This window comes from Ictidomys tridecemlineatus, chromosome 7 (assembly GCF_052094955.1).
Source record: "Ictidomys tridecemlineatus isolate mIctTri1 chromosome 7, mIctTri1.hap1, whole genome shotgun sequence".
Lineage (NCBI taxonomy): Eukaryota > Metazoa > Chordata > Mammalia > Rodentia > Sciuridae > Ictidomys > Ictidomys tridecemlineatus.
In genome coordinates this window covers 104599027-104626466 of record NC_135483.1, presented here as the reverse complement: position 1 = coordinate 104626466, position 27440 = coordinate 104599027, and the positions used below count along the sequence as shown (strand labels likewise).

General features: G+C 42.1%; 1 protein-coding gene across 1 annotated transcript; it reads left to right on the top strand.

Annotated features, from left to right (window-relative positions):
* The first annotated feature begins 1096 nt into the window (after positions 1–1096).
* Positions 1097–26983, top strand: Cyp27c1 (cytochrome P450 family 27 subfamily C member 1). Its single transcript, XM_013357149.4, has 9 exons — positions 1097–1524; positions 8575–8765; positions 11389–11588; positions 15028–15237; positions 16740–16903; positions 22015–22181; positions 23911–23989; positions 24466–24669; positions 26214–26983. Exons 1-9 carry the CDS (start codon positions 1261–1263, stop codon positions 26328–26330), a joined length of 1596 nt encoding a protein of 531 aa, XP_013212603.3. The 5' UTR covers positions 1097–1260; the 3' UTR covers positions 26331–26983.
* Positions 26984–27440: the final 457 nt, after the last annotated feature.

Genomic DNA, 27440 nt, shown 5'->3' with positions numbered 1-27440 from the left:
CTTTCTATTTTTTATTTTGAAATAGGGTCTTGCTAAGTTGCTAAGACTGGTCTCAAACTTGCACTCCTCCTGCCTCAGCTTTCCCCTTAGTTTAGATTGATTACAGGTCACGTGTCCAGTTTATGGTGTTTTTTTTTTTGTCACTTACATGATAACTTATAATTATTCAAACACAACGTAGATTTAACAGAATTGTAAAGGTATAACTACTATTTTCATTTAGTAACAATATTTGTAGAGTTTTAAAAAAAAGTTTAAAAAATTAAAAAAATTTACCTTTATATACATGAGTACAAACTCTGGAATCTTCAAAATAATGTGCTGGGTTTCCAGGATAAGTGGTTAAGCTGCTAACAGGATCTGGGCTCCCTTCCTAGTCTTTGCTATGCCAAGTCCCTCCTTTGGGGAAGCACTTCCTTTTTTGCAGAGGCACTGAGCTCCGACCCTATGTTGGCAAATTCCACTCCCCTGCCTACCCACAGAAGTGTTTTCACTTCTCCAGGGCCTGTGAGAGCCCAGGGAATGCCTACAATTTGCAGCAGTCACTACCCTCACATTTTTCCTTCCTGCTTCAAAAGGTGGCCAGAATCAAAATGATGAACCCAGGACTGGGGGTAGGGCTCAGTGATAGACCCCTTAGGTAGCAAGCTTAAGGCCTGGTTTCCAACCCTAACACTGCAAAGGGTGGGGGGAAGAATTGTCAAGTCCTAAAAAAGCCATCATAAATGATCCTTATTATCATCAAGGGCATGCGGTAAAATAATAACAGGGTGCAAATTCGCTCCTAACACAAATTCTCATTTTTAAATGTGGAATTTCAACACTATAACTTAAAATCATAAAAATCTTTAAAAAACACCAAAGAAGACGAAGGAGATTTCTTTATCATAAGTAATTTTAAAATAAGAAAATTAAAATTGTTTTTAAAATCCTAGTCGATTTCTCTCTCCCTCTCTCTCTTTTGTTGGCCATGGCTGGAAGTGGGCTGGACCTTAAAACTTTGTGGTTTCGAAGAACGCTTAAATGCTGAATTAATCTAATGTGAAGAAAAAAAAAAATAACAGCCTCATTCTCTCGCAGTCTAATCACAGACTTTTTTTTTCCGTCCTAAGGGAGGGAGCCTTTAATAATGATCTATGTAAACTGATGCCCAGACGGCATGAGTTCGAAGAAGCTCTGCTCCAGTAAGTTAAAACCCGGGAAAGAGCAACCCCAAAGGGCAATCCCCGAAACCGAGAAGCTGCTTAAACAAGCACACCAATGCAAGGGACCGCAATGGCTCTGCTGGCGCGGATCCTGAAAGCTACTCGCCGCCCCGCTCCCGGGCGGGGCAGGCTTCTGGGCTCTGGGCTCCTATTGGGGGCGCGGGCCCAGGACAAAGGATCTGGGCGACCCGGGGCGCCAAGGGCCGGAGACAGGGCCGAGGGGCCCCGGAGTCTCGCGGCCATGCCGGGGCCGCGAACCCTCGCCAACCTGGTCGAGTTTTTCTGCAAGGACGGTTTCAGCCGAATCCACGAGATCCAGGTAGCCGCGCACGCAGTGCGGGGAGGGCAAGCCGCGGGGGCTGCTCCTCCGAGGACGGACGCAAAGCCCGGGGGAGGGGATCCGCGTAGGGGTTGTCCGGTTAGGGGCGCCCGGGAAAGGGGCGCTGGGAAGGCGACTCCGGGAGGAGGCGGCGGGAAAGGGCCGCCGGGATAGGGATCTCCTTGGGAGAGAACTCCGGGGAGGGGAGTCGGGCTGGAGGACGGTGAGTGGCGGCGGGCAGGGGGCCAGGGTAAGGAAAGCTGTGGAAGAGGCGCCGGGAAGTGGCATCCTCGGAGGGGACGACCGAGAGGGAGCCCGGCGAGGGAGCAGGGAGGATTTCCTGGGGAGGGGGCGTCAGGGGGCGAGGCAAGGATGTGACTTCGGGCAGGGGTAGCTGGGAAGGAGCAGCGGGCGGTGGTCTCCCGGGAGAGAGGGAGCTGCGAGGTCCTAAGGGGAGCGCCCCCTGGGGATCGCGGTCTGGGAAGGCCGTGCGCAGCGCAGTCTCCACGCGGTGGGCGCGGGCACCCGGCTCAGGAGCACAGCCAGAAACTCAGGGCGCTTGGGAGCCCCGCGTGTTTCTACGTGATTGATAGCTTTGTGTTCAGGTCTAGTACTTTTTTGTTTTTTTTATAATTGGAAAAAGTGAAGTTCAGAGGCTTGTAGTTGCATAGTTACAGGGTTGACGCGTAAGGGCTGGGCCAGGGACTTGGTAAGATCCCAGATATGCCAGTAACCCTTGGCGAGATGATGTGGGATCCCTCGTTTCTCATCTTGACCCCGACCCTTGCCCCTCCATTTGCGTCTTTTATCCTGAGGTGGCCTTCCACCTGGAAGCGTCAATTTTCCGTCCCTCCAACTTGGGGTGGCAGCTGCCGCCTCCTGGTGTCTTCATCTGCTCGCCTTCTGGGGTTTGCAATCCTAGAACATAGCTACTTCTGGGATCCAGGCCCTTGGGCTCCCGAAACACCCTCTTCTCACACGCACCCATTTCCTTTTGTTGTGAGAAACTTACTGGTCCTAGGAGGCACTTTTCTAACCTCCCACCTGGGCTTCATTCATTTCTTGGTTCGTTAACTAGCCAATGCCCCAGATGGCGCAGGCGCCTTTCCTAAAGTCAGAGAAGTAGAAACCTCGCTAAGAAAAAAGCAACAGAGCATGAGGAGGAATTTTAATTCAACAGAAATCACAACTGGCCTCCTCCTCTCCAACCCTCACCCTTCATCATGATTGTGGGAGTCCAGAAGGTTTCTCTCTCTCTCTCTCTCTCTCTCTCTCTCTCTCTCTCTCTCTCTCTCTCTCTCTCTCTCTCCTATGAACCTAAGATTTTAGGACAAGAGTTTCCAAATACAGTGAAAACTATTTAATTTGCTTGTTATGAGTTCAATACAGCCTGATTTCTAAATTTTTATGCTTAATTTTTCTTGTATCCATCTCTACTTCCATCTGCATTTAACCTCACTCACATCATCAGTCCAGAGTTTGTTCCTTGGGCACGGGCTTCTTTGAAAAGCTGACCATGGTTAAAACCTGAATCCCCAAACAGGATATGTCTCAGTTTCCATTGACTTTTTTTTTTTTTCCATTCATCTGCTCAGCCTCCACCTACCATGCTCAACCCAGCCAGCCGTTTTTTGCTCACTGCTCAGACATCTTTCACCACCACACCCATGCCCCCCGGGGCAGACGTGCCAGAGCACACAGTCAAGGAACTGACTCACTTGGTGCTTTCTCACAACACAGCAGGCAGGACCTCGGTGCTCCCAGTTAGACCTACTCTCTCTGGCTTCACCTTTTTCTTCACTCTTCAGAGAGCACCACCAGAATTCTCACGTCTGGCGTTTGAAGTACTCTTCTTCCTGCAGTTCCTCTGAGAACCGCTAGGGAGTGTTTTACAGCCTGTGGTTAGCCACACTGAAGCTCTAGGTTGGTTCTAAGTAAAGCCCTTCTTCTGGCTCTCCAGGTTGCAGTAAAGCAACGTTTCTGGGAGCAAGAGCATTATTCTGTGACCCATCTCATCCAGTTTACTTGCACTCACCTTGTAATTACAGAATGTTAACTCAAAGGAATCCTTGCATTCAGCTCTACAATTCAATTCTCCTCTTATAAACGGAAGAGATCCACAGTATTAGCTAAGTTAGGTCCAAGCTCACGCAACTCAGTAGCAGAGTATATGTACATATACCAAATGCTGTTTCAGGTGTGACAGAGCAGCAAAATCATGGGTACCAGAATCTTCTTTTCAGTGATAGCCCTTTGCAACCACTTGTATTGGGCTAGTCACTTATTGTCTCTAGACTATAGTTGGAGACTAACAATCTCCATTCATCCCACTGGTTATAGTGAGGTCAAATGAGATTTGGGCTGTGAAACTGATAATAACAAATAAAGAACAGCAATGAACATTTCTAGAACTCTTTTCATATACAGGTGAAGTTCTAACTCCTACATGTGAGGCAAGTTCTATTATTTCATCATTTTGCAGGTGAGGGAACTGAGGTCACCCAGCTAGTAAACTGTGAGCCAGTATTCAAACTCCAGTATCTCTGTTTAAGTATTATCACTGACTGTACCACTTCACTGAAAAGTGCTGTAAACTGTGTGTAGTATTTCTATTGCCAGCCCCCTATTCTGAATGTGCCCTTCAGTAGCTGGATTTGCCTGAGCAGTAGTCCAGCAGTAGTCCATTTCTCAGTGGTTTCCATTATCAGCCACCCCTTTAGGGGTCCCATTCAGAGACCTGGAGTCTTTTTTTTTTTTTTTAGAGAGGGAGGGAGGGAGGAGGAGAGAGAGAGAGAGAGAGAGAGAGAGAGAGAGAGAGAGAGAGAGAGAGAGAGAGAGAGAGAGAGAGGGAATTTTTTAATATTTATTTTTTAGTTTTCGGTGGACACACATCTTCATTTTATTTTTATGTAGTGCTGAGGATCGAACCCAGTGCCCCTCGCATGCCAGGTGAGCGCAAGACCACTTGAGCCACATTCCCAGCCCAATCTGGAGTCTTTTGAGGTTACTTGTTAGAAGTGACCCCTTGGAGACTCACCCATTCCAGTTAGGTCTGAGTGTCTTCACCCAGGTGGACCTCACCCAAATCCACAGAAGGACTGAAGAGCTTTCACCTGTGGGCCAAAGAGTGGAGAGACAACAGTCTCCCTGACCTGCCATTTCCAAGACTGGGAATTGGAGTGGTGAGAAAGGATGGTGGATGCCAAAGACAGCCTTCATCATTTTCTGCAGGGACAGTCCTGTCACACTGCGCCATGTTGGAGCCCCTCCCTTTTCTGTCTTTAATTGACCATCTATATTTATTGTAATTTACTCCTTCCTCCCTCCCTGTCTCCTTCCTTCTTTCACAACTTCATAGATATATGATTCATGTACCATGCAGTTCACACATTTGAAGTTTACAACCATCACCAAGTCAGCTTTAGAACATTTTTATTAAAATGCTCTAAAAAGAAACTCTAAGCTGAGCATGGTGGTGCACGCCTATCATCCCGGCTACTCAGGAGGCTCAGGCAGAAGGATCACAAGTTTGAGGTCAACCTGGACAACTTAGTGAATCCCTGACTTGAAATAGTAGAAAGGGCTGAGGATTTGGCTCAGTTGTAGAATATTCCTGGTTTTCTAGTAATTCCCTCCTAGAAAGAAAGACAGAAGAAAGAGAAAGAATTCCATAACCTTCAGTTGTCACTCCAACTCTCCCCTTCCTCTTGGCTAACTAGTTTTCTGTAGATTATTCTGGACATGTCATATGAATGGAACCACATAAAATGTGGTCTTTTGTGCCTGGTTTCAATGTTTTTCCAAGTTGCGGCAGGTGTCAGTACCTACATTTTGCTTATCCATTCATCAATTGATAGATGTTTGAACTGTTTCCGTCTTTGCCTATTATGAATAGTGCTGCTGTGAGCATTTGAGTATCATGTTTTCTTTTCTCTTGGATATTTATCTAAGAGTGGTTTTGCTGGCTAAAATAAAAAGTCTATATTTAACCCTTTGACCAGCTGCCAGCTGTTTTCCAGAGTGTCCACACCCTTTTTCATTCCCACCAACAGCATAAGAGGTTCTGATTTTTCTACATCCTTGCTTTATCTGTCCTTTTGATTATTGTCGTCCTATTTGGTGTGAAGTGAAATCTAATATGTTTGATTTGCATTTTCTTTTGACTAACGATATTGAGCTTTTTTCCATATGCTAATTAGCTACTTGTATATCTCTGGAGGAGTGTCCATTCAAATCCTTTGCCCAGTTTTTAATTCAATTACTATTACTCTTTTTGTACTATTGAGTTGCAAAAGGTTTTTAAAAACGTGTACTAGATACAAGTCCCTTATTAGATGTCTACTTTGCATTTGATCTGTATAGTGCTTTTGGAAGTATGGCCATTTTGACAATATTAATTCTGCCTATCCAAGAGATCTTTCTATCTTCTAAGTCCTTCTTCAGTTTCTTTCTTTAGTGTTCTGTAGTTTTCATTTTAGATTTTTTCCACGTTTTTTATTAGGTTGATTCCCAAATATTTTAATTTCTTTGAGTTTTTTTTTTTCTGTGAATGGGATAGATTTCCTAATTTCTCTTTCAGTTGATTCATCACTGATATATATTGGACAGCAAATGATTTATAGGTGTTAATTTTATATCTTTTTTCTGAATTTGTTTATGAATTCAAGAAGTTTTCTGGTGGAGTTTTTTGGGTCTTCTAAATACAGAATCATGTAGTCAACAAATAGGGATAATTTGAGTTCTTTCTATTTGTATTCCTTAGTTTCTTTTTTGTCTAATTGCTCTGGCTAGAGTTTCTAGGACTATGTTAAATATAAGTGGTGAAAGAGGGCATCCCTGTCTTGTTCCAGTTTTTACAGGAAATGCTTTAAATTTTTTCTCCATTTAGAATGATGTTGGCCTTGTGTTTAGCATATGTAGCTTTTGTAATGTTGAGGTATGTTTCTACTATCCCAAGGTTTTCTAGTGTATTGAACATGAATGGATGCCATATTTTGTCAAATCCTTTTTCTGCACCTATTGAGATAATCATGTGATTCTTGTCTTTAAATCTATTGATGTGATCAATTTTAAATATTGATTCTGTATTTTATTGATGCAAGGTTGTATCCCTGGGATGAACCCCGCTTGATCATGGTGCACTATTTTTTAAATGTTTTGTATGCAATTTTCCAGTATTTTATTAAGAATTTTTGTATCTATGTTCATCAGGATTATTGGTCTGAAATTTTCTTTCCTACACGTGTCTTTGTCTGGTTTTGGTATCAGGATGATACTAGCTTCATAAAATGCTTGGAAGAGTTCCCTCCTTTTCTATTTCATGGAATAATTTGAGGAGGCTTGGTGTTAGTTCTTCTTGGAGGGTCTTGTAGAACTTGGCTGAGAATCTGCCTGGTCCTGGACTTTTCTTTCTTGGTAAGCTTTTGATGATGTCTTCAATTTCCTTGCTTGAAATTGATCTGTTTAAATTTTCTATGTCCTCCTGATTCAAACAAATCCTTGTCAATTTCAAGAATAAAATAAACCACAACACAATAATAGTGGGTGACTTTAACACACCTCTTTCACCACTGGATAGATCTTTCAAAGAAAAACAAAATAAAGAAACTATAGAACTAAAAAATATAATTAATACTTTAGGCTTAACAGACATATATAGAATGTTTCATCTGTCAATGACTGAATACACTTTCTTCTCAGAAGCACATGGATCCTTCTCTAAAATTGACTGTATCTTAAGGTACAAAGCAACTCTTAGAAAATAAAAAAAATAGAGATAATACCTTGCATCCTATCAGATCATAATGAAATGAAATTAGAAATAAATGATAAAATAAAAAAAAATAGAAGTTACTCTAACACCTGGAGACTAAACAATATGCTATTGAATGATGAATGGCTAGTAGAAGAAATCAGGGCTGAAATAAAAAAATACTTAGAGGTAAATGGGAATATCGATACAACATATCAAAATCTCTGGTATACTATGAAGACAGAGATAAGAAGAAATTTATTGCATTGTGCTCATTCATTAAAAGAATAGAAAGTCAACAAATACATTAGCTAACATTACATCTCAAAGCCCTAGAAAAAAAAGACCTAATTAACACCAAAAGCAGTAGATGATAGGTAATAATTAAAATCAAACCTGAAATCAATGAAATTGAAACAAAAGAAACTATCCCCCCCCCCCCCCGCCAAAATCAACAAAATGACAAGTTGGTTCTTTGAAAAGAATCAGAGAAAGAGAGAAAACTCAAATTACTAAAATTGGTGAATGAAAAAAGGAAATCTCATGATGGACACCACTGAAATACAGGTAATAATCAGAACCTATTTTGAAAATTTATACCCAAATAGAAAATCTTGAAGACATGGAAAAATTCATAGAGATATAAGCTACTCAAATTGAATCAGGAGTTATGTCTATTTTTTTTTCCCATGAATTCCTTAACATTTTCTTTATAGAGAATCTTGCCATCTGTGAACAGAGATGATTTTGCTTCCCCTTTAGACTAGAGTCTAAATGCCTTTCCCTTCCCTTTCAGGTTTTTAAAATTATTTATTTATTTATTTATTAATGTTTTTATTCCCTTTCATGCTGGGGATTGAACTTGTACACAATGCTAGCCATGTGCTCTATCACTGAACCCCTGGAGGCCATTTTTAGAGGCCCACTGTATTTCCCCAGAGGACTCACTCCACAGAGCAGGCTCCTGTAGAGCTGGGCTGTGGGGTAGGGGTTGGTTGATTGGGGCTCATTTGGCTTAGGATGTGTGTCTCCTTAGTGCATCTCTGTCCATGAAGACATTTCTCTCTTATTGAAGTATGGCATTTTAAAAACCACACGGCTAACAAATAAACAAGCCTCTAGGCATATGATTATGTGCATATGTAAAGGTACTGCTCTGATATAAAGTCCCATAGAATGAATATACAGTTTCCCTCTGCCCCCATTTTCTGCTTCTCTAACACGCAGGAATGTTGACATTGAAGGTATATCATATTTGTGTGTTTTTTCCTTTTTTTGGTTTCTCCACGGTATTGCAGCAGAAGCACACACAGGAATATGGAAAAATCTTCAAGTCTCACTTTGGTCCTCAGTTTGTAGTATCTATTGCAGACCGCGACATGGTGGCTCAGGTGCTCCGGGCGGAGGGGGTCGCGCCCCAGAGAGCCAACATGGAGTCCTGGCAGGAGTACCGAGACTCACGAGGGAGAGCCACCGGGCTCATCTCAGCGTGAGTATGCAGGCCAGGCTGTGCCAAGCGTTGGAGGGAACTCAGGAAGGAATGCCCATGACACGGGTTTCCTAAAAGGCAGCTATTTAAAAAGTACAGAAGTTTCAGTGGAATAGTGTCAAATAGCCACTTTGCCTGATCTCCTAACACCAGGAGCTGCAGAGCTCCGTGGGGCTCTCCCTCCTCCTCTGTGAAGAGGTCTGCTGGCTGGGATAAGGTGGGGGCCACAATGACTGAATGATGGGCCAGTGCTCTTCTCAAGCAATGCTTTGCAGCTTAGGTGTCCACTCAGTGACACCCAGGGAGCTAAAGGACAGGGGAAGGAGGGTTGTTGACTTTTTATCACTGTAACAAAAGACCTGAGATAATCAACTCTAAAAAAGGAAATATTTAATTTGGCTCATACTTTTGGAAGTTTCAGACCATGGTCAGTTGGCTCATTGCTTTTGGGCCTGTGTTGAAGCAGCACATTATGGGGGGGAGCAAGTAATGGAGGAAGAGTCTCATCTCCTAGCAGCTGGGGAGTGCAAGAGACAGAGGCAAGGGAAGGGTTCCCATGTGTGAAAGGACACATCCTCACACAACCTAACTTCCTCCCCTGGGTCCTACCTCCTGAAGTCACCGTCATCTCCCAGTAGTGCCATGGACTGGGGACCAAGCCTTTATTTAATGTGGGCCTCTGGGGACACTTACCCAAATTGTAGAAGAGGGTAAGACCCAAAAGCAAATCTCCTAGTGGGGGCTAAGAATCTCCAGCACCATGGTGATTTTCGTGTTTCATAGCAGACTGTGATAATTAATTCTGAACAAGGTTCACTAACATGCTGGTACCTTTGAAGAAATAATTGGCACAGTTCCAAGCAGGGAGGAGGCCAGAATGTTTATGTAATCCCTGACCCAAATTTCTGTGGGCCAGAGATTCAATTTCTGTCTCTCTCTCTCTCTCTCTCTCTCTTTATGTGTGTGTGTATGTATATGTGTGTGTGTGTGTGTGTGTGTGTGTGTGTGTGTGTGTGTATACATGGCATATTGCTGGTGACTTTAGAACAGGTGGGAAGGGGAGAGGGAATGCCTGGCCCAGGAGACTGGCTGGCTTAGCTGGGGTCACCCAAAACAGATCCCAAGGCAAGGGTTTAATTGCAGTGGTTCATTTGGGAGTGGGGAAGCCAGGAAGGAATGGGAGAGAAACACTGAGTGTGGATGGATGGGAGGGTTGCTTTTGGGGGCCACTGGACAAAGCTCAGCCTCACTGGAACCCTCTGAGGGACAGTGTGCCCCGGTCCTCAGACCTGCTGCAGACTGTTCACTGAGCATCCTGCCTTCATGGTGAGAGGTGTTGCTAATCAGTTTAGGGAGCTTGGCATCCTCTAAAGTGCAGCCAGGAGCCCCCAACCCCCCTGGGAAAGAGCTGCAGTCACCCTTTTTGGTTTTCTTTTTAGATTTATTTTATTATTTTCTTGGTACGGGGTGGGGTGGGGTGGGGTGAAACTCAGAGAGGCTTTACCACTGAGCTACATTCTTAGCCCTTTTAATTTTTCAATTTTAAGACAGGGTCTCATTAAGTTGCTGAAGCTGCCTTTGAACTTGTGATCCTCCTGTCTTAGTCTTCCAAGTAGCTAGGATTACAGGTGTGCACTACTATGCCTGGCTCTCTTTTTCTTTTTAAATATCAATAGTAACCCATGGTGCCCTCAGATTAGTTCGAGGACACCTGTGGATACCAAAATCTGCAGTATTTGCACAAACCCAACACAATCCTGTATGCTTTAAATCATCTCTAAATCATAATTTTTTAAAAATATTTTTGATATTCAGTTAGTTGAATCCATGGATGAGGAACCCACAGCTATGAAGGGTCAAGATGAGAAGAGTACATACGAATTTATACATATATACTTTGTGTGTATATATATATATATATATTATACACAAGTATAATATATATATATATATACACACAAAGTATATATGTATAAATTAGCATATATTTCTCTTTTTCTAATCAGTTTCATATCTTTAAAATATGGTATTATTATGAGAAATATTAAATTATGTTACAATATTATCATGATAGGTTTTTCAAAGGAAATCATATTACATGATTCCCAGGGGTATTTTTTCCTTAAACTTTGTTTCAAGGAGCTGGGTACTGTGGTGCATGCCTGTAATCCCAGTGGCTCGGGAGAATCATAAATTCAAAGTCAATCTCAGCAATTTAGTGAGGTCCTAAGAAACTTAGTGAGACTCTGTCTCAAAAAAAACAAAACAAAACAAAACAAAAAAAACAAAAAACAAAAAAATGGAAAAGAAAAAAATGAGCTGGGAATTAAGTGCCCCTGGATTCAATCCCTGGTGCAAAAAAAAAAAAAAAAAAAAAAAGTTTGCTTCAAGGGCAGCAACTTAAGCTCTAACAGGAGTTAAGTTATTCCTCCTCTCTTCCCAGCAGCTCTTGCTGACCTCATTTTGATCTGTAGCCCTTGTTTATCTAATTTTGACTGGCAGCTCTCATTGATTGGCAGCTCTTATTGATTCTTTATGGATGGGAAGTTTTTCATAGGTTTTGAATTCCTTCCCAGAATGTCAATGTAAGTAAGATTATCTGAAATTCTTGTTGTTTTTCTAGGGAAGGTGAACAGTGGCTCAAGATGAGAAGTGTATTAAGACAAAGAATTCTGAAACCGACAGATGTGGCCATTTTCTCTGGAGAAGTCAACCAAGTTATTGCTGATTTGATTAAAAAAATCTACATCCTCAGGAGCCATGCAGAAGATGGGGAAACGGTGACTAATGTCAATGATCTTTTCTTCAAATATTCAATGGAAGGTGAGGTGGAGTCAGAAGATGGGAAAATTGCCAAAAAAGTAGTTTTCTTTCCTTGAGCATTTCCTGTGCCCCAGGCAGTGTAAGCCCAGTGCATACACACATGTCATCCCCACAGTGCTAATGACACCACTGGTCATGGGGGACCAGTTCTGCTTCTTCACATTCCTTAACATTAGAGAAGCACGCGGAGGCAGGCATATGAACCAGGGTTTATTTATAAAGGGGTAACATAGACACTTCTCCTGGGAGGGAGAAGGGGTCCATAGCTGGTATCCTGGTATCCCAAGAAATGAGAGCGTTCTGCCTCTTTTATACATCCTAGATTTTCTTTGTTCTCCTGCTCTCTCCCCGCTTATCTCTCTCCTTCCTGATTAGGCTCAGGAGATGCTCAGGTAGGATGGCCAAAAGGTGAGAAGCAGATGGGCTGGAGGGGCTAAGGTGGAGTGATCTGGGGAGGAAGGGGGCCTAGGGTGCATTAATTAACAACTTTTCTAACTCCATATAAGGAGGGACAGTCCCTGGGCCAGGTTACCCTAGCAATAGGTTAGAGCAGGGGCCAGTTATCTTGATAAGGGTGGAGGAAGGGCTCTGAAGACATTAACATTTCAGTCTCCAACTTCAGAGACCCAAATTGGCCTTCATTCTCTGGATCACCTATTTATACGAACTGCCTGTCTTTAATTCTGGCTTCACTAGCATGAACCAGGTGTGTCCCTGCTGTTGGACAAAAGGGAGAACTGAGACCTCCTAAAGAACTTACTTAAGGTTATACCCCAATTCCTTTTCTTAGAGACTAAAATCAGTTTCAAATCCAGGTCATTTTAGTTGAAGAATCCATGTTCCTAGTCACTACACATTTTTTTAAACCATAATTAAAAATAAAGGAACCCACAGTTATGAAGGGATAGACTGTATATATGTGTATGTATATTTGGTCTATCACAAAGTCATTCCATCTTGTCGGATAATTCAGATACCATAACCAAAAGGTAGTCATCAAATATTCTCCTGCTTCCTTATTGTGACTAAGGCCCTCGGTTTCTCATGTGTCCATCAAGATCTGTTATGTACCTACAATGGAATACACATGAATATTCTTTTTACTTTTAAAACATAAATGATAGTATACAAAACACACACACACGTGCGCGCGCGCGCACACACACACACGTATGTATTTTAGATCCTCCCTTTCCCCTAGCATATTTTAAGCACAACTCATTTTCCTTACATCTTGATTATTTTTTCTTTGGGGGAAGGCTGGGCAGGGGTACCAGGGCACTTGACCACTGAGCCACATCCCAACCCTATTTTTTTTTTTTTTTTTTTTGGTGCTGGGAATTGAACCCAGGGCCTTGGGCATGCGAGGCAAGCACTCTACCAACTGAGCTATATCCTCAAGTATACAAAACATATTGCTTTTTTCTTAAAAATATGTCTGGAAGACACTTCCATCAGGTTTCTCATTGTTTTTGGTGGTACTGGATCTTTTTAAAATAATGTTTCCATTACTTTGAATTTTTAACTCTTCTTTTTAACTTTAAAAAAGATTTTTATATTGCCTATCTCTTTGTTTTTCCATTTTAATTGGCTCTTGTTAGTTATATACAACGTTAGGATTCATTTTGACATAATTATAAAAGCATGGAATATAATTTGCTCTAATCCAGTCCCCAGGACTTCCCCTTTTCAATCCTTCCTCCCTCTCTCTGTTCTCTTCTCTTTACTGATCTTCCTGCTATTTACTTATAGTTTTTTAAAAATAATCAGAGTCTTGTGGATATACATGATGATGAGATTAAGTCACATGAATTCCATTGTTCTTTCCTTATCCCATCCCCTCCCATTCCTGTTCAATCCCCTTCCTCCATTCCACTGATCTTTCTTCTATTTTTTTTAAATCACACCCCCTTATTTTTGGATTATTGTCTGCCTATCAGAGAAAACGTTTGACCTTTGACTTTTTGGGACTGGTTAATTTCACTAAGCATGATAGCCTTCAGTCCCATACATTTACAGGAAAATCTTTATGGCTAAGTAATACTCTACTGTGTATATGTACCACATTTTCTTTATCCATTCATCTGTTGAAGGCCATCTAGATAGGTTCCATGGCTTGGCTACTGTGAACTGTGCTGCTATAAACATTGATGTGGCTACTGTAGTATGCTGATTTTAAATCTTTTGGATATATATGGAGAAGTGGGATAGCTGGGTCAAATAGTGGTTCCATTCCTAGTTTTTTCGGGAATCTCCCTTTAGCTTCCCAGAATTGCTCCAATTTGTGGTCCCACCAGCAATGTATGAATGTACCTTTAACTCTTAACTTTGAAATTCTGATAGGAATGTTTTCTAAAAATAGCAATGACATCAACAGAGAACTGTAATATAAACAAAGTGAACCATCCTACCCTCCACGGATCCATGAGGTCACTTCCTCTGTTCCTTTAGCTCTCTGGGTCTGGGATCCCCAGGAGGAGACAGTTTTCAATTATCCTCATTGAGCCCCGTGATGGAAAGCTGATTCATAGTCTCCAAATGAGGCAGGAAGGGGCCCTGGTTGGGTTTTGCTTCCTCCCTCCTCAGAACTAGGACAAACTAGAGAGGCGGGTGTGAAGGGCCTGAGCAGCATCAGGCTTGGAGAGCTCACTCTCCTCACAAGGTTTGTCATCTCAGACCTGAGTTCCAGTCCTCTGCAACCTTAAACATGCTACTTAAACTTTAGGATTCTTCTTATCTCGTCCTTCTGATGGGCTTCCCCTCTACCCACCCGGTACCACTGGGGATTGAACCCAGGGGTGCTTTATTACTGGGCTACATCCCTATCCCTTTTTAATTTTGAGATAGGCTCTTGCTAAATTGCTCAAGTTGTGGATCTCCTGATCCTGGGTCACTGGGATAGACAAGTGTGCACCCCCATGCCTGGCTCTGGTGGGTTTCCTAATATGTATTTAAGGGCTGTAAAGGGAGCTATTTAAATGAAGCAGAGTTAACCATGCACAGCATCCTGTAGTTCAGGATGGAGATAGGATGATAAAAGTGACTCATGAAAGGCTCCCAGAGCATCCTTTGTGTGTGTGTGTGTGTGTGTGTGTGTTGCTGAGGACTGAACCCATGGCCTTGGGCACACAAGCTATGCACTCTCCCATTCTGCCACATCAGCAGCCAGCCCCGTTAGACCACTTTTTAAAAAAATATTTTTTATATTTATATTTTAGGTATATAAATATAAAATGGACACAACACAATGCCTTTATTTTTACGTGGTGCTAAGGATTGAACCCCGGTCTCGCCCATTATAGGCGAGTGCTCAATCCCAACCCTCACTTAGACTACTTTTGAAAGTTATTTTTAATGCCACATATTACGTATCGATAGGGTATTGATAATGGTAAATGATGGAGGAGAAGAGAACTTTTAAACTGTCTTCCCCACCCAGGTGTGGCCACCATCCTTTACGAGAGTCGCTTAGGATGCCTGGAGAACCACATCCCCCAGACAACAGTGGAGTACATTGAAGCCCTGGAGCTCATGTTCAGCATGTTCAAGACCTCCATGTACGCAGGTGCCATCCCCAGATGGCTCCGCCCCTTCATCCCCAAACCCTGGCGAGAATTCTGCAGGTCCTGGGATGGACTCTTCAAATTCAGTAAGAGAAGGCTGGAGGAAGGGCACCTATGGCATCTATAGGGTGATGGGACTGCAGCCGTGTATCTAGTGTTTCCAGGCAGGGGGTGATTATGGCTGAGGATGATCCGATGGACTTCCAGGGGTTATTTGCATTCATACCTTTTTCATATTTGTTTTTCAAATAAGCAAGAAAAGCATGTGGGGTGTGATTACTAGTTACATGGCCTAATTTTCATTTTATAATTCTTTCTATTTGAGCAAATGTGCTAGCAGTGACACATGCACATAAAATTCCCTCCGGAAGATAATATCTTTAGTCCAGTAAATCTGTCAGTACTCAAACTGTTGAGGGAATTGGAGGCTGATGGACTTTTATTTGAACATTCTCCATTGCAGCTTTTTTGAAAGGGATAGATTCATTTGTTTTGTTACCTAGTGAAAACGAGCCAGGAAGATGAATATTTATTTATTCTCAAAGTGACACTATAAAGAAGATTTGCTTTCTTATGTAACTCAGAAAATTTGGGGCCAGGTGTGGTGGCACCCACCTGCAATCCCAGTGACTCAAAGCCAGCCTCAGCAATGGTGAGGCGCTAAACAACTCAGTGAGATCCCGTCTCTAAATAAAATACAAAATAGGGCTGGGGATATGGCTCAGTGGTTGAGTGCTCCTGGGTTCTATCCCCAGAATCAATCAATCAATCAATCAATCAATCAATAAATGGGGGCGATGATATTGAGGCTTGACCCAGGGGTGCCAAACCACTGAGCTACATCCCCAGTTCTTTATCTTTTTATTTTGAGACAGGGTCTCTCTAAGTTGCTTAGGGCCTTGCAAAATTGCTGAGGGGCCTCAAACTTGAGATCCTTCTGCCTCAGCCTCCTGAGTCTCTGGACTACAAGTATGTGCCACCAAGCCTGGCATCAAATTTTTTTTTTTTTTTTTTTTTACCAAAAAGGTGTTTCCAAAAAGAAAAAAGTGATTTCCAAAATGCCTTTCCAAATGTTTTAGAACAATGCTAATATCAAAAGATGTGTCCCGTGGCGTCTTTTTGAAGGTCAGCATTCATTTAAATGTACAGGTTCTGTTCTAGATTATATTTTGTTGTCTTTTTGTCGTAACATTTCAGATAATAATCATGGCCTTTGCCCTGCTCAATTCATTTTTCTTTTTCTGGAACCAGAGTGGGAAAAAAAGAATTGCATTCTTGTTTCTCTATATTATAATAATATAATAATAACTCCTTGGTTTTTGGATTAGAACATTTTCAGATAGATATTACTTTCAGGAAGGAATAAATGTTTACATTGTCTTTAGTTTTTCATTCATTTATACAAGTAAGTGTATGAATGAGACCCCAAGGCTGACAAGAGATCAAGCTGGGTTTCCCTAGCCTCTGTCACCTGCTATGCAAACTTCATTGGGTTAGTTACATCATGGGGAGGACCAAGAGAGACTTGAGACAGAAGTGGTTATTCTCAACCCAAACTGCTTTTCAAAGAAATACCATTTTCCAACAGGCCAAATTCATGTCGACAACAAGTTGAGGGACATACAGTGCCAATTGGACCGAGGGGAGAGGGTGAGCGGGGGACTTCTCACCTACCTCTTCCTTAGCCAGACACTGACGCTGGAAGAGATCTATGCCAACATGACGGAGATGCTGCTGGCCGGCGTTGACACAGTAAGTACCGGTGCTTATTTTCTCAATGAATGAAGCGCGGCACTGCTTTCCTCATGCTCTGGTGGAGTGTTTCCTTATAGAGAAGACACTTTTGTTTTTCTTTTTTATTTATCAGTTTTTAAAAATTCTTTAAAAATTTTTTTTTTTGCATTGGCAAATTTCTTTTTTTTTATTATTATTTTTTATTGTTAGTCGTTCAAAACATTACATAGTTCTTAATATATTAAAAATTTTTTATTTCTAATTAGTTATACATGATAGCAGAATGCGTTACAATATAGAGCATGATTTTTCATATCTCTGCTTGTATACAAAGCATATTCACACCATTCATGTCTTCATACGTGGACTTAGGGCAATGATGTCCATCTCATTCCACCATCTTCCCTACCCCCTTGTCCCCTCCCTTCCCCTCCCACCCTCTGCCCTATCTAGAGTTCATCTAATCTTCCCATGCTCGCCCCCCCAGAATCAGCCTCCTTATATCAGAGGAAAACCTTCAGCATTTGGTTTTTTGGGATTGGCTAACTTCATTTAACATTATATTCCCCAACTTCATCTGTTTACCGGCAAATGCCATGATTTTATTCTCTTTTATTGCTTGAGTAATATTCCATTGTGTTTATATACCATATTTTCTTTATCCATTTATCTTCTGAAGGGCATCTAGGTTGGTTCCACAGTTTAGCTATTGTGAATTGTGTTGCAATAAACATTGATGTGGCTGTGTCCCTGTAGTATGCTGTTTTTAAGTCCTTTGGGTATAGACTGAGGAGAGGGATAGCTGAGTCAAATGGTGGTTCCATTCTTAGTAGGGCAAATGCTTTAAGTACACTGTACATGTTTGTATAGTTGGCCTTCCATATCTGCAGGTTCCATACCTGTAGATTCAGCCAACTCTGGATTGAAGATATTCAGGAAAAAAAATTACATGTGCATGAACATTATTATATCACTTCTTAGGTAATACATTATGACAAATATTTGCATAGATATTTCATTAGGTGTTATGAATCTCCTAGGATGATTAAAAGTATGGGGGAGGGTGTATATAAATTATATGTATATCATATGCAAATGTCATACCATTGTTTTATGATTTGAGCATACCCAGACTCTGTCCTGGAACCAATCCCTACATATACTGAGGCCACCTGTACTAGCAGAAAATCGCCAGGAGAAAACTTTCTTTCTGTAAAATGTAAAATAAAACTACACAGTCAATTCTATGAAAAACATAACCACAATTCCATAATCACACACGTAAAATTGCAGTAAGTGTTCCAGTTTAAAAATCATCCCCATTTTGCCAATATTTTGTTCACTATTTCATAATATCAGCCATGAAGAGGGGACAGACATTAAACACCTTGTTATTTACCCTTTAAAATTTTCCAAGCCATGGAATTCATTTTATAAAGCCTGGTTAACTTTAAAACCACAACCTGTTGGGCTGGCATTGTGGCTCAGTGGCAGATTGCTTGCCTTCCACGCATGGGGCATTGGGTTTGATCCTTAGCACCACATAAATAACTAAAATAAAGGTACTGTGTCCATCTACAACTAAAAATTAAAACAAACAAAAAAAAGATAAAAACAAAACCCATGACCTATTATACAGAGAGTGTAAAGACAGAAAACTTAAAACAGTTTGACTTGTAAATATGTGTGAATGTGCATGTATGTGTGTAAACATATCAATTTGAAGCAAGAAAATAGAATCCAGACCAAGAAGGGTTCATTATCAGAATGAAACAGCACTGCCAATGGACTTTGAGGTGATCCCATTAGCAAGACACTGTGGCCACCCCCTTCCTGTCTATGTGCATATATGTGTCTGTAAGGGATCGTGTGGCCATGCAGAAGGGTGGTGAGTATACACTGGGTTGTTAACAGGGGTTTTCTGGCTGAGGTCCAGGGACTGGGGAGTCATGTTCCTTCCTAAAACATGTAATATGACACATTTGCTTGTGTTTGAAAAATGGTATATATGTGAGTGTAGATGCAGAGTAGTTTTATTTATTTTGTGGTTCTAGGGATCCAACCCATGGCCTCATGAATGCCAGCCGATCCCAGGGCCTCAGAGCAAGGACTCTGCTGCTGAGCTAAACCCCCAGCCCTAGAACAGTTTTAAATTTTGCTAAAAGGAAGTGATGAAACAAGGAAACAAACAAACAAACAAAACAACAGGCTTGTACTTCCAGTATGTGGTAGAACATAATCAATTGAATGAAATTTCTGGCAGCAAAGTGGGGAAGTGCTGGGCTGGAGGGGGTGCTTCTGCTGGTGTGTCTGGAAAGTAAGAAGCAAGGTTGCACCAGACCCTGCTGTATTGAAAGCACTAACCTGAACGCCCCCCTGGCAGCATCTCCTAAGGAAGGGGTTACCACCTACGCTGAACAAGTGGGAGATCTTAGCAATTGAGCTTGTCACATCATGCTTTTCCTTCATGCAAGTGCTTTCTGACCTTGATTATGGCACAGAGCTTCATTTTAAAAGGGGGAAAAAGAACCCCCCAAACCAAAACCAGGGTTGACTTTTTGGTACTGGGAATTTAATCCAGGGGTGTTTTACCAGAGAGACACATCCCCAGCTCTTTTTATTTTTTATTTTGAGACAGGTCTCATTGAGTTTCTTAAGGCCTTGCTAAGTTTCTGAGGCTGGCCTGGAACTTGTAATCCTCCTGCCTCAGCCTCCCAAGTTGCTGGGATTACAGACATGCACCATTGTACCTGGCTAACCTATATCACTTTATGATAATGTCACTTAAATATGCTGAAACAAAAAACAGTATAAACTTCTTCCAGAAATTCTGCAAGGATAAAACAAAAAGAGTAAGAATTAAATGGAAACTAACTGATGCAATCAGTGATTATCCTGATTATGTGAAAGTGATGAATGGTGTGAATTTGCTCACACCAAGTCACCACTTGCACCTGGAAAGAATGAAAGAACCGCCTAGTCTAGGAGTCAATTTGTACACACTTGTACCTCTTGCCCCCTGGTGGTAATTTAGAGTATCGCAATGAGTGGGGTTGAGATTGTACTGGGTCCTTTTCTGTGTCCTGGAATGAAAGAAAGCCAGGAAACATTCTTAAAATTTCAAACTCATTTTTTTTTTAAAGGAATCAACTTTAGTGCAGTGTGATTTGTCCATAATAAACTGCATCCATTTAAACTGTATAATTTGATACAGATTGTTTGCAGCAAGCATTTATGAAACCACTACCATATTTTTCTAAAGTTTATGTCAGTGGAATTATACAATACATATTACCCTGCATCTGGCTTCCTTCACTCAGAGAAATGACTTTGAGATTCATCCATGTGGTAGTATTTAACAGTAATTTATTCTTTTTTTTAAAGAGAGAGTGAGAGAGGAGAGAGAGAGAGAGAGAGAGAGAGAGAGAGAGAATTTTTAATATTTATTTTTTAGTTCTCGGTGGACACAACATCTTTGTTGGTATGTGGTGCTGAGGATCGAACCTGGGCCGCACGCATGCCAGGCGAGTGCGCTACTGCTTGAGCCACATCCCCAGCCCTACTCTTTTTTTTTTTTTTTTAATATCATTGAATATTGTACCATTGCATGCCATGTTTCATTTTCCCTTAAGGACATGAGTCTAATATAATTTTTCTGTTCTCTTAATAGAAAGCATCTAAATAATTTTTTCTCATTTATAAGGAAGAGCTTGAACATTGTATTATATGTTATAAATTATGGGAGAGCCTGCTCTCTATAAGCATGTACTAAATTTCTATAGGGATCTCATTTAAATGAGATTTTAGTGAATCAAATCCATGTGATAAATGTTTATAGAGATCTCATTTAAATGAAATCCGAGTTAGTAGAATACATTAGGGTAGCAATCGAATAATATACTGTGACCAAGATGTGTTCAATATCAGAATGAAACAGAACACTACCAATTGACTTGGAGGAGAAATGTGGTATAATTCATGTGGTATAATTAAATAGATTGAAAGAAAAAGAATTTAGACTGTAGAATTTTCCTTACAAGCAAGTGAAATACAGTCACATAGATAGTGGTATTAATTTTAGTGGAACTCTTGGGACTTAGTATAATAAAATAGAGTTATTCTAAATAACTGGAAATGTAATCAGACCAAGAAGTGGTATTAAAAAATGATATCGCAGAGCTGGGTGTGTAGCTCAGTAGTGGAGTGCTTGCCTGGTTGATGAGAGGCCCTGGGTTCAATCCCCAGTACCATATTAAAAAACCAAACCAAACCAAATTAAAAAACCACTACACAAATGAGAGACTCTATGGCTAGCTGCTGATTTTTGTTGATAAATTGATAGGAACAATGACTGACTGATGTCCTTCTAGCACTCCTCAATCTCTAGATTAGGGCAACTGGAGCAGGCCAGGCCCAGCCATCATGGGCCTGTGGGATGCCAGAATGTCATGGTTCTCAGGTCTTTTAAAAGTGGACAGGTTTAGGCCCCTTTGTAAACAAAAAAAACAGATAACCTTTGCAAATGTCCTGTGAAGTTCAGGCAGAACTTCTAGCCTTGACTGTCATTCCTTAGGTCCCCCAGGCTTCCCTAGAGAGGAGGCACATTGCTCTGAAATAATTCAAAAAGTGCTGAAATAATTTCCCCCATGGCTCTTCATTGGAAGGGTCCTTGAGTTGGGCATGGGGCGGGGGTACACATTTGTAATCCCAGCAGCTCAGGAGGCTGAGGCAGGAGGATTGAGAGTTCAAAGCCAGCCTGAGCAACCTAGTGAGGCACTAAGCAACTCAGTGAGACCCTGTCTCTCAAAAAAGGCCAGGAATGTGGCTCAGTGGTTAAGTGTCCCTATGTTCAATCACCTGTAGCGCCCCTCCCACCAAAAAAAAAAAAAAAAAAAAAAGCACTTGAGTCATAGAGTTGATGTTCCAAAAATAGTTGTTTGATTTTTCTGGTCTGAAATAAGGAGAAGAATCTTTTGTCTGGGTAATAACTCAAATGCAAAGATAGGATGGTATGGATATGGTTTTGCTCCTACCCTTATTCCCAGGGGACGTCACATCTGACTCTGACTGCTGTGTAAACCTTTGGTTTTACTCATGACATGCCTGTGCCTGCCGGTTTCTCTTATTAGACATCGTTCACGTTATCCTGGGCAGTGTATCTCCTGGCAAGGCACCCAGAAGTGCAGCAGACCGTGTATCGGGAGATAGTCAAGAATTTGGGGGAAAGGCATGTTCCAACTGCAGCAGATGTTCCCAAAGTCCCGCTGGTCAGAGCTCTCCTGAAGGAAACCCTGAGGTACAAGTCAGGGGTAAAAGTCAACACATTATCTCCTTTATTATCTCTGATTCTTTTTTTTAAAGTTTTATTTTTAATTGGCAAATAATAGTTGCATATATTTATGGGGTGTAATGTGCTGTTTCAACCCAAGCATACATCGGAATGATGAATTCAAGGTAATTAGCATTTCTATCATTGATCACTTCTGAGAGGTGAGACCCTTTACCATCCTCCCTTTCAGCTGTTTTGAAACATGGAATACGATATTGTTAAGTGTAGTCATCCTGCTGCAGAGAAGAACACCAGAACTTCTTTCTCTTATTCAGCTGAAACTTTGTACCTGATGACCTTTCCCTGTTCATTCTTCTCCTGATTCTTTGTCTCAGCAAATCCTCAGTCTACACCCACCAGCTAAACTGGGTAGGAAAGGGATATTTGTAACTGTCTATCTTTCCTCCTGTCTGGGTTAGGAGAAGAGTTACTCTGTCTTTCCAATATCCATTGTCCTTCCTAAAGATTTTTGAAGCAGTCACTGAGTGCTATTCCTCCTTTATACAGTCGGTCCATCCAGAGTTTCCAAGTGGCTCCTGGATCAATGCTTTTGACTGTGTTCCTCTGAAGAGAAAGTGGAACAAGATTGATTTGTCAGAAAAATACACTGGATTGTTAGGTTAATTACCAGACCTGTTCACAGTATCCTGTGGTTCTTGTGTGAACATCCTAGTCTGAGTTGGAAAAGCCACTTAGTGAGGCTCATTTGCTCCTGGACAGGGCTTCAGTGACAGTGGAAAAAGCTGGGTTGTCTTAGGTGGAAGGGGGGTGGTTTTGGGGGGAGATGGACATTTATGATGAGTGAAATTCCTTCCCCCTCTGCAATCCCCCTAACCAGCATCTTCTGTGGAGGAACTGCTATGACAAAGAACAAAGATTATTTTCTATAGTAAATGTGAAAAGAATTCTTTCAAACCCGATTTGATACCAATACTTTAATTTGCACTGAATCCTTAATTTAAGCATGCTGACTGATCTTGAAAAAAAGAAAAAGAAGATGGACTAGGGGGTGTATCTCAGTGGAAAAATGTATATTTAGAAAGTGTATGGCCCTAAGTTTAATCCCCAGAACCTTAAAAAAAATGGATTTAATTTTTTTAAAGAGTTCTTTGTTCAGGACAATTTGAGAACTGAAGTACCATTTCTTAAATGATTCTTAGGATCCTAAATCCTATGAACTATTCTTTGATAAAGTGGTCCCATGTATACATAAAATTTCAGAAACTTGTAACTTTTTTCCCCCTTGAGAACATAAGACCATGTTCAAAGCTTTGCTTTGTGTTTTGCAAACTTTTTTGACCTAGTAACCCTTTTCATATTCCCCAGAATACTTGCTGTTGAATCTTTCTTAGAAGATTTAGTTGAAACTGTACACTGTTACTTCTTAGATTTTTTTTTTTCTTTTGGTACTGGGGATAGAACCCTGGAGTGCTTTATTCCTGAGCTATATCCTCAGTCCTTTTAAAAATTTTTAAAAATTTTTGTTGATTTTGAGGAAGGGTCTTGCTAAATTGCCGAGGACTTGAATTTGGGATTCTCAGCCTCCCGATTTGCTGGGATTACCGGTGGGCACCACTGCACCCAGCTGTTTTTTAGAATGTTTAATGGACGTGGCAATATATTCAGATGCCTAAATGTTTAATGGAGTAGTGTAAGAGTCACTGTTCCATTCCTGTTCCCATTGGTTCCATTCCAGGCTGTTTCCAGTGCTACCAGGGAATGGCCGTGTCACCCAAGAAGACCTGGTTATTGGGGGATATCTGATTCCCAAAGGCGTGAGTTTGGTGGCCATGACAGGGGTGGAGGGGCAGGGCTGGGCACTGGTAGTTGCGTTGGAAATCTGCTTCGACATTCAGGGAGTCTTTGTCCCTTATACTGTGCTTATGAAGATGGTGCTTTAGCAGTGAGATGATTTGTGTGGTCTGACTGCTCTGGAAACTTACTCCTCAAAAGCAAAACAGATGATTCTGTAGCGCACAGGGCCACTCCCTCTAGCCCCAGGCTCTGCCCTGTAAAAGCAGCAGCTCTGCTCTACCAGTTTCCCAAGGATTGGAACTCGCTCTCTCAGAGGCTGTATTGACATGGGAGTGGGCCAGGAAGTGTGAGGGGGAGGAAGAGTGTGGTCCATCTGGGTCTGTGTGGACCTTCTGTGGCTCCCCCAGGCCAGGGGCCTCTCTGAAGGGACAGTCTGGCTAGGGCTGTGCTGGCCTCTGCTCTGCCTTCAAGTGAACCTCTTCTTTCTTTTTTTTAGACCCAGCTGGCCCTCTGCCACTATGCCACCTCTTACGAGGATGAGAACTTCCCTCGGGCCAAGGAGTTCAGGCCTGAGCGCTGGCTTCGGAAAGGAAACCTGGACAGAGTCGACAATTTTGGGTCCATCCCCTTTGGCTATGGGGTGCGCAGTTGCATTGGGCGGAGAATCGCAGAGCTGGAAATTCACCTGGTCATGATCCAGGTGAGGCAGGCAAGGCAAACTCTGGCCTTGGGCGTGACCTCTCTTGTTGGGCTCAACTGGGTCGGAACTTTCAGGTAAAGAAAGAGGACTCAGTTTTGAAAACTTAAAAATAAAGCCAGGGGTTTGCATAAAATCCCTCGTGTACTGTAAAACACCATCCTGGGCAGGGACCATCTCAACTCCATAGGCCCTGCCACATTTCTTTCCTCCTTGGGATTCTGTTTGGTGGAAGGTGAAGATGCTGAATCCTGAAGCCTAGGTGGTATGTGTATGTTAATGGGGTGTGGGGAGTTCTTGGAGCCCTGAGCTCAATAGTCCTGCTGTCCCATGGGGCGTTCTCAAGACAGACCAATGGTCCCTGGCAAACGAGTGGTCCTCAAACCTCATCACATGGGGAGCAATGTGCAAGGTCAGAGTGAAAGGTCAGAGGTTAGATATTTAGACCAGGCCACGTTGGTGCTCGTACACTGTGGAGCTGCCCAAAGACACACCATTCTGCTCATTTCTTTTAATGATGACCAAAGAATGAATGTCCTCATTGAAGCCCTGACCCTGATCCCTGCTTGACTCCATCCTGGATCTGAAGCCTAACCCGAGGACCTATCAATGGGCCTTTAGTCTTTGCCTGGGAGATAAGGCTGGAGAGAGAGGTGGGGCAGAGTGGGGACAGCCTAGTCACAAGTTGGAGGTTATGTTGTTATCAGCTCATCTGCCGCCTGCATTGTCTGAATGAGTTGAGCGAGGCCCCCATCCCTACTAGGAATCTGTATTAGAGCAAGTTGTCTTTTGTTGCCTAAGCCCAAGGGTGGCCTTGCCAACTGGCTGGGCAGGTTATTGCTTTCGGACAATTGATACTTTGGAGTTCTTAAAAAGCCATCATTTAGGCACTTTCCAGTTTTTACCCTAGGAGGCAGGGTTGGTTCTACTTTTGAATGGCAGACAGGAGCAATAAAATCAAAGGAACGTGTCAGGAATGTTTAAATTCAGCCATTAACACCCAGAGTCTGTTGGACCATCTCCCGCCTGCCAACATCTCTCCCTGCTGCTGTGTCTGCATTGTATCCGATGCAGCTGCAGGTTGTGATCCAGCAGGAAACCCGAAATCTCACTTGGTCTATTCTCTTTGATCCTTCCATACCTCCTTTATGTAGACCTAAAATGGAAAGAATGGGGCTAGGATTTTGAAATGAAGAATAAAACCTGAATCATGAGAGCGTTCTGCGTGCACCTCTTCGTTACTGTTGCTCAGTGGACAGGCAAAGCTGTTATATGAGATCTAATGCTATCTCCAAATGGCCAGCATGTCACTGGCCTCCACGTTGAACAGGCACCTTCTCATTGCCTCACCTCTGTGAAACCTCTTGCCACAATAGGAGGAGTAAAAGCATTTAAAGAGCATCCAGAATCTTCTGCTGCCCCCATGTATTGTGTGTGGGTGGTGTTTGGAATGAAACCCAGGGCCTCATACATACCAGGCAAGTCCTCTTGAGACACACCCTAGCCCTGTCCCAATGTTGAATCCTTCTTTCTCTTTCTCTTTTTAGTTGCTTCAGCATTTTGAGATCAAAACATCTTCTTGGACTAAAGCTGTTCACGCAAAAACCCATGGGCTTCTGACCCCGGCGGAGCCCATCCACGTACGTTTTGTTAACAGAAAGTAAGCCTGGCTTTGGAACCCGGGCTGGTGGAGCGGAGCTGGCTCGTCAGCATGCACTAGGTGTGTGTGTATCCCTGGCCACAGCAGTGGAGGAGGGGCTCTAGAGCCTGCCTTGGGATCAACTGGCCTTCCCGGCTCTTGAAGACTTGGAAATCATGCTAAGGAATGCAGTGAGAGGGCTATTTTACTTTTGCCTGCCAGAAGTTGCCTTTTCTTTGGGGAAACAGCTGTTTAAAAAGCAGTGGCACTGAACTCTCAAGTGCCATACTGTCCTCTACTCCGTTTTTAGTGACTGGATGTATTCTGTACATTTGTGTAAAGAAATGGTTTAGACAAATTCAGTTCTTGAACATATATGTTCTCTAATACTGACATCAGGGCTTAGGTAGAAGGCAACTTATTTTTTTTCTAATTTGAAGAGGGAACATTAAGAATGTCTCTTGTAATGCTGTGATCATGGGATGAAAACACCAGAAACAATGTTTTATCCTGAGCATCAGATTTCGATCCCAAAAGAAGGGTTCACAAGGGCTGGGGATGTGGCTCAAGCGGTAGCGCGCTCGCCTGGCATGCGTGCGGCCCGGGTTCGATCCTCAGCACCACATACAAAGATGTTGTGTCCGCCGCCGAGAACTGGAAAATAAATATTAAAAATTCTCTCTCTCTCTCTCTCTCTCTCTCTCCTCTCTCACTCTAAAAAAAAAAAAAAAAAAAAAAAAAAAAAAAAAAAAAAGAAGGGTTCACAAATTAAAAGGATGGTACTCTTATTCTCCTCTCCAAACCAGAGCTTGCCTTTCTAGTCATAGCTCCTAAAGAAGATGAATATTCATTTTTATTTGAAAGACATATAAAAAAGCCCTTGGTGAAATCAAGAACAGTCAGATTTTTTTTCTTCAACCAAATCAAATCCTAGCAGATGTAGAAGAACTGAAACTATGACAATGTAAAATTGTGTTGCCTGATATGTGATGCAGCTTTCTATTACTATAACAAATACCTGAGATACATCAACTTAAACAGAGAAAAGGTTGATTTTGGCTTACCATGATGGAGGTTTCAGTCTATCATTAGGTGAATCTTCTGCTTTTAGACTTTTAGTAGGGAGGACAGCACA